The following is a 7,056-nucleotide window of genomic DNA, read 5'->3' as shown; positions in this document are numbered from 1 at the left end:
AAGACTTTATCTTAAGAAAAATCGGAAAAAAATTCTCTACCTCAACTAAAAAATATGTTTTATCTTAACGTAGCTACGGATAGCGATCACGTGACATTGCATGTGAATTCTAAATTTAGAATTTTTCGGTTGGCTTATTCCGGAAATGCGCTTAGTTCAAGATGGCGGACTGCAAGTTGTAAACAACGTGCTCCGAGAAAAGTACACGGGAACGCACAGCTGTAAAGGTAGATCAAGTAAATTAAAGCAAATGAGAGAATATAACATCTTAGGAAACAGAAAACAATAAAACCTTTTTATGAAATATAAAATGTCTGTGTATCGCAAACGACCGACTAGCACCCCCTATTCCAAAGCAGACGACGCAGCTGGTTTGAATCTCAATCATGATATGACATGGATGAAATCGAAAGACGGACGAAGATTTGTTGAGATGAGGAACTTGACAAATCAGTTTATATGCTCTCAGTCACAGTGATAAAGGCAATCGTTTGTATCTTTTCAAAAACTTTGAAAGCGATGGTGACTCGGTACTTTATTGTATCAATACATTAGACCTACATGTAAATGGGTTTGATAGTGCTGTACTATTTATGGATTTATCGACACTTTCCACGGGAAATCCCGGCCCCGAAAGGAATACGATGGAGAGGCTTATGCTCACTGTTGGTATCAACTCAAAAGTAGCTCTTGGTAAGTCATATCTATAGATATTTACATGACATACTTTCTGTTTCATAATAATAGGCCTATTTAAATTCAGCATTAAACTGACACCCTAGTTTTAGTAAATTCAGAGAATGTAATAAAGGGACTGTCATTCATTTGATGGGGGGCAAATTTTATGGGTGTCAGATTATGTATTTGCAGTGAAGGACAGATAATTTATTTTTATTTCCAAGATCACTGGGGGCCTAATTTTTGTCAGATTGTACATGTACCTAAGATATTTTTCTATTCAAAAAATTCCACATTTATAATCATTTAAGGTGTTTTGATTCACCTTTAAAGTATTTACATTTTGACTTACAAAAATAATTTTGAAGATAAAACATGTTTGAAAATTTAATTAATTTATCAATAATCAGGTAAATTTTGTGTAAATTATAATTATTTTTGTTGCTCTGAGTGAATGTTTCAGTTTGGTAAAATTTACATACAGTAGCCCTGCAGGGCAAGTTTAAAGGCTTGTTTAGTAGTCCAAACTCAATATTTAGTTGTCGCAGGCCAGCGGACTACCCTTAGTGTCGAACCCTGGACAGATTTTTTTTGTTTTTCTGCACTGGTAAAAACTGTGTCAGTGTGGTAAACATTGAAACTGTTTACATGTTGTTTGCTGGTCTGATGAAATTGACAAATCTTTATATTACTGCTGCTGTATAGTTAGAATATTGGCCAGGCAGTGGGCATTTTAATTTAATGTTAGATTTACTGGTTAAAGAGTGATTTGCCAATCAACTAATATGCTGAGTAATTAAATTTTAAAGTTTGGTTTTGCTGGTATACATGTATATTTATTTGATCTATTTCTTTCAGCCATCAAGATGGTACTTTCTGGTTTAGGACCACCAACCCATAGCAGGCCAGGGGATCTTGATGTCAGCATAATAATGATAATGGTTAAGTCATCATTTAAATTTTGCTATGCCAAATTTAATAAGTGTAGAAAATTGGCAATTTACATGTATGTGGTGTAAACTTTTGCAAGTTATATATACATGTATGTAATATGTAATGGTTTGGGCCATGGATATATATTGTCCAGGGTAGCTCAGTCTGACGTATAGCACATGACTAGTGATGCAGGGGTCTCAGGTTTGATTCCCAGTCCATCCATACATTTTCTCTTTTCCCGTTACATATACATGTTTTTCACCAAAATTCTATATATATGATATAGACATAGTGGGAAATATATTTTGACGTTGACTGCAGATAATATTGTATTTGTTAAATTTTATAATTACAGATAGATTCATCAGTACAGAGTACAAGGTATATGAATATGAAGTTAAGACCATTCATGCTGATGATGATTCAACTACTGCAGCTCGACGGAAGAATGATTTTCCATCCCTTCCAAAAAAGAGCAGGACAAGAATCGCTTGTTGAAAATAAACTAACATAGTCAGTAGACTATTTTTCTTGTCAGCTTTATATTACCGGGTACATGTATCTCTTGATTGAGTGTTACATTTAAAGTGGAAACTAATCGCTCCACATATATAGATTTTTTTTCTCCATATTTCATAATTAAGGTCTTCCGTCTTCACGGAAGACCTTATAGTGATTCTACTGTTTCTTATTATTAAGGTCTTCCGTCTTCAGCGGAAGACCTTCTAGTGATTCTACTGTTTCTTATTATTATTATTATTATTATTTTTTTCCCCAAAATTTTGTGCAGGCGATTTCTCGAAAACTAATCGGTGGTTTTCTATGAAACTTTCAGGAATTATGCGTCATTATATGAACTTTGTTCATCAGAAGGCAAATTTGGAATACTCACCTTCGGTTCCAAGTTATGGACAGTTTTCTGATTTTAAAATGGATTTTTGTCCCCCTTTTTTACGAAAATGGTCCAAGATATTAACTGGAGACTTCTTAAAGATAATAGATGATGACTTTTAGATATGTGAAATCACCTTTTCGTGTGTCGTCAGTACTTCCGGTCGCTAGCAGAAGCGAATTTAAAAAGTCCGTATTTTCTAACTTTTTTGTTTTTCAATATTTTTCATTTATTTTTGGAATGTTAATAGAAACCATTCTTATAATGCTAACTATCTAATTTGTTTGAACATTCAAAAACCCTAACTCTAGATATTAACATTTAAAAATCTGAAGGGGCCCAAATATGGCGGCTGCCTATGTCAACTCCGACATTTCGCAATAGGGGTTTTCAGAGGCAGCCAAGCGTTTTTAAAAAAAAAAATAAAAAGGATAAATGAAATGTAAAGGAATAGGGGGATTACACGATGTAGTTACGTTGCAATTCCGTGTCAAACTAAGTTTAAATGATGGTCGTCTCAAACGTCTTCATAATTGGTTTGGCTGGTTCTCAAAAAAAAAAGAAAAGACTAAATGTGCAAATGAAATACATACCTACTATCATTTGTTTTGGGGAAAAAAAAACAATTTAAATCATAGTTACAAATAATAGTTTTAAGAAACAATATCATGTATATAGTAAGTTTTAAACGTTCTCTTGTTTTGCTCATGCAGACTTAGTCATATTAAATAATAGGAAAGACAAACATAGTAAAACCACTTTTTAGAAGAATTGAGTTTATATTAATATTCTTGTCTCAAAGAATAGATTTAAGTTATTGAACAAAAGGTATCTGTTTCCCTTTGGCCGTCTTAGGGCAACACATTTTTTTGGCGAAACATTTCAATTTTTTTATGAAAGTTTAATAACTAATGGGATAGTTCAGTATGGGGATAAACGAAAATTTTTAAAAAAAAAAAAATTTATAGCAGTTTCGCTGATTTAGTGTTACTAATCTATCTATGCATAGAATTTATAAATGTGTTAAAAACAATTTCTTTACCTTGAAATTTTAGCTATAAGAACGTTCTTTTTTTATTTCCATTAAAGCTATAACACCTATTTAATTGGACATTAAAAAGAAAAGGCGCAAAGTTTTACAGGGCGTTTGGCGCAAAAATATTAATAGTAACCGCCTTTCATTATTCAGAAATATATAAAAGTAGATTTAGAGCTGTGGTCCCAATAGCGTAATAGTAAGCGCTTTGGATTTTCAGCGGCCCCCGGGGGTTAATCCCCTTTGTTTCCATGAAAGTTTTTCCTTTTTCAGCTCGTTTTTCCGGGGTTTTTTTCAGAATCGGACAAGACCTCTGTTGCTCGCAACGAGTTTTTTTTCTAGTTATTATTATTATTCTTTTTTTTTTCCCCCAAAATTTTGTGCACGCGATTTCTCAGCAACAATTCGGCGGTTTTCTATAAAATTTTAGGAATTATCGCAATAAGATGAACTTGATACTTTTTTAAAGGGAAAATTTGGAAATTTGTTCTGGTTCCAAGTTATGGGCAATTTCCTGATTTTAAGATGCAATTTTGTCGCCCCTTTTTTTTGAAAATGGCTAAAAATATACCTGGAGACTTATTGGAGACGATAGTTCGTGACTTTTTGGGTTTTCGAATCACTTTTTTGTGGTCGTCAGTTCTTCCGGTTGTTACGAGATGCAAATTTTAAAAAATCGTATTTTTTAACTTTTTTGTTTTTAGATTTTTTTTATTTTTTTTCGGTATATTAATAAAATTTATTAATGCTTATTATATAATTTGTTTTAATGTTATAATTTAAAATTGATATTAACATTCAAAAATCTGAAGGGGGGAAAAGGCGGCTTTTCCCGTAACGCCACTTTTTCTATAGGGTTTTCGGAGGCAGCCGAGGTTTTTAACGAAAGTAACATAAGAATAAATGAAAGGCAAAGGAATACTTGGATTGTCACGTCGTAGTTTCGTTGCAGTTCTGTGTGAAACTAACGTCTTCTATAATTGGTTTTTGGTGCTTTTCAAAGTAGAAAAAAAGAAACTAAATGTGCAAATGAAATTCGATACCGAATATCTTTTGTGATACGGAAAAAAAGATCTTAAATCATCTTTTAAGTAATACTTTCTCAAAAAAGAATATCAATTAATATTGTAACTTTAAATCTTAGCCACTGTTTTACCTATGCACACTTGTGTCATATTAAACTAATAAATCAAATATAAGAAAACGATTTTTTTTAAAAATCGCTTCATGGAGTTTATTTTAGCATTCTCGTCTCAAAGACCTATTCAAGTTATTGAGCATAAATGATATCTGATTCGTTGACCGTCGTAGGGTACCCTTTTTTTCGGCGAAACCTTTCAACATTTTTCGATTGACTAATCGGGATAGTTCACTTTGGGATAAAAAGGAAATTGAAAAAAAAATTAAAAATTAACCGTTTTACCGCTTTAGTGTTACGTGCATATATACAATATAATTGTAAAATGTGTTAAATATACTTCCTAAACCTAGAATCTAAAGGGTATGAGAACGTTCTTTTTTTTTTTAAATTTTATTGAAGCTATCACACCTATTCAATAGAACATTCCAAAAACGCAAAGATTAACTCCTGGGTTTGGCGTTAAATTTTGAATAGTGACCCACCTTTTATAATTTTAAGAGACATGCACTGTTTCGTTAGTATATACAAATAGATTTAGAGAGAGGTCCCGATAGCGTAATATTTAGTGCGTTGGAATTTCATGCTGGCGACTTGGGTTCAATCCCTTTGTGTGCAAATCTTTTTTTTTTTTTTCTTTTCAGCTCGATTTTACGTTTTCTTTCCCGGGAAATTTGGGCAAGACCTCTGTTGCTCGCAACGAGTTTTTCTAGTTAAATTTCCGTTTTATGTCTGGCTTGGTAATAGATCACTCCACATGCAGCCTTTCATGTTTAATGTACAATGTTATGTTTTGTATATGTAGTTGCAGTATTACACTGCTGTAGAGTGTAGATTATTCTTTTTAAAAAAAAAAATATGCATAATTTAATGTCAACTTGTGATGTGGGTTCATAATAGGCCAATAAACAGATATTCTCTATTATGCATAATCTATGTATGTTTTTCAGGCTTTTTAATAAGCTGCTCCAGATATTCATGTAGAATCTTTTTTTTTAACTTTTTATATAAAATGTCCTGCATCAAAGGGTTTTGTCCCAGTGAGCATTGTCATTTTGTTTTTATGCCCCCGTAAACAAGTTTGGGGATATATAGTTTTTGTGTGTCCGTCTGTCTGTCTGTCTGTCTCTCTGTTTTCTTTTGTCTGTCTGTCTGTTTGTCTGTTTGTCCGCAAAAATTTAACCTTGCCCATAACTTTTATTTAGTGGGCTAGACTTTCATATTTCACATGTGTATTCCTTGTGACAAGACCTTTCTTTGGGACCACCAAATTTGACTTTTTGACCTTGACCTTGGAGTTTACCCACTTTTACATGAAAATTTTAAAATTTTACTTTGGCCATATCTTTTTAACAGTAGACACCAGGACATTTATTTCACATATGTAATGTTCCTTGAAAAACCTTTCACTGGATACCAACAACCTTGACCCTTTGACCTTGACCTTGTAATTTCCGACTTTTGAAAAAACTTTAACCTTGGCCATAACTTTTCCATAGTAAAGGGCTTTCATACTTCATATATGTAATCCTTGTGAAAGGCCCTTCATTGGATACCAAGAACTTTGACCCTTTGACCTTGACCTTTAAGATTGACTCACTTTAAAAAAACAAATCTTGACCCTTACTTTTAAAGATTAGGGCTAATGCTTTCATACTTTACTTATCTGATCTTTATGACAAGACCTTTCATTTGATAACAATAACTTTGCCCTTTGACCTTGACCTTGGAGTTTGACCTCTTTTTAAAAATTAAGTTACCATAACTTTTGAACATAGACACCAGGACATTTATACTTCACATATGTAATGTTTGTTGAAAGACCTTTCACTGGATACCAACAACCTTGAACTTGGCCTTGTAGATTTCCATACTTGTGAAAAAACTTTAACCTTGGCCATAACTTTTCCATAGTAAGGGTTGGGCTTTCATACTTCATATATGTAACCTTGTAAAAGTCCCTTCATTGGATACCAAGAACTTTGACCCTTTGACCTTGACCTTTGAGATTGACACACTTTAAAAAAGCAAATCTTGACCCTTACTTTTAAAGATTAGGGCTAGTGCTTTCATACTTTACTTATCTGATCTTTATGACAAGACCTTTCATTTGATAACAATAACTTTGACCCTTTGACCTTGACCTTGGGGTTTTACCTACTTTTTAAGAAATTGTACGTTGTCCATAACTTTTGAACAGTGACACCAGGACATTTATACTTCACATATGTAATGTTTGTTGAAAGACCTTTTTACTGAATACCAACTTTACCCTTTTACCCTACCTTGAGATTTCCTTACTTTGGAAAAAATTTACCTTTGGGCCCTAACTTTTTAACGGTAAGGGATGGGTTTCACATTCATATGCGTAAACCT

At 33.0% G+C, this 7,056-nt stretch overlaps 1 protein-coding gene across 1 annotated transcript; it reads left to right on the top strand.

Annotated features, from left to right (window-relative positions):
• Positions 1-320: 320 nt before the first annotated feature.
• LOC134247099 (uncharacterized) lies at positions 321-2,128 on the top strand. The gene is made up of 3 exons (XM_062729435.1): positions 321-693; positions 1,537-1,619; positions 1,970-2,128. Exons 1-3 carry the CDS (start codon positions 594-596, stop codon positions 2,126-2,128), a joined length of 342 nt encoding a protein of 113 aa, XP_062585419.1. The 5' UTR covers positions 321-593.
• The last annotated feature ends 4,928 nt before the right edge of the window (positions 2,129-7,056 follow it).

The sequence above is a fragment of the Saccostrea cucullata genome, unplaced genomic scaffold (assembly GCF_032062105.1).
Source record: "Saccostrea cucullata isolate Sc308-1 unplaced genomic scaffold, CSIRO_AGI_Scuc_v1 ctg20392, whole genome shotgun sequence".
NCBI classification, from domain to species: Eukaryota; Metazoa; Mollusca; class Bivalvia; order Ostreida; family Ostreidae; genus Saccostrea; species Saccostrea cuccullata.
The sequence above is the reverse complement of the archived record's forward strand: the minus strand, read 5'-3'. Positions and strand labels throughout refer to the sequence as shown.

Coding starts and splice junctions, on each gene's coding strand:
- LOC134247099 (XM_062729435.1), top strand. CDS start 594: ATGGATTTATCGACACTTTCCACGGGAAATCCCGGCCCCGAAAGGAAT. Junction 694..1,536: donor CAACTCAAAAGTAGCTCTTG/GTAAGTCATATC, acceptor TATTTCTTTCAG/CCATCAAGATGGTACTTTCT. Junction 1,620..1,969: donor TCAGCATAATAATGATAATG/GTTAAGTCATCA, acceptor TTATAATTACAG/ATAGATTCATCAGTACAGAG.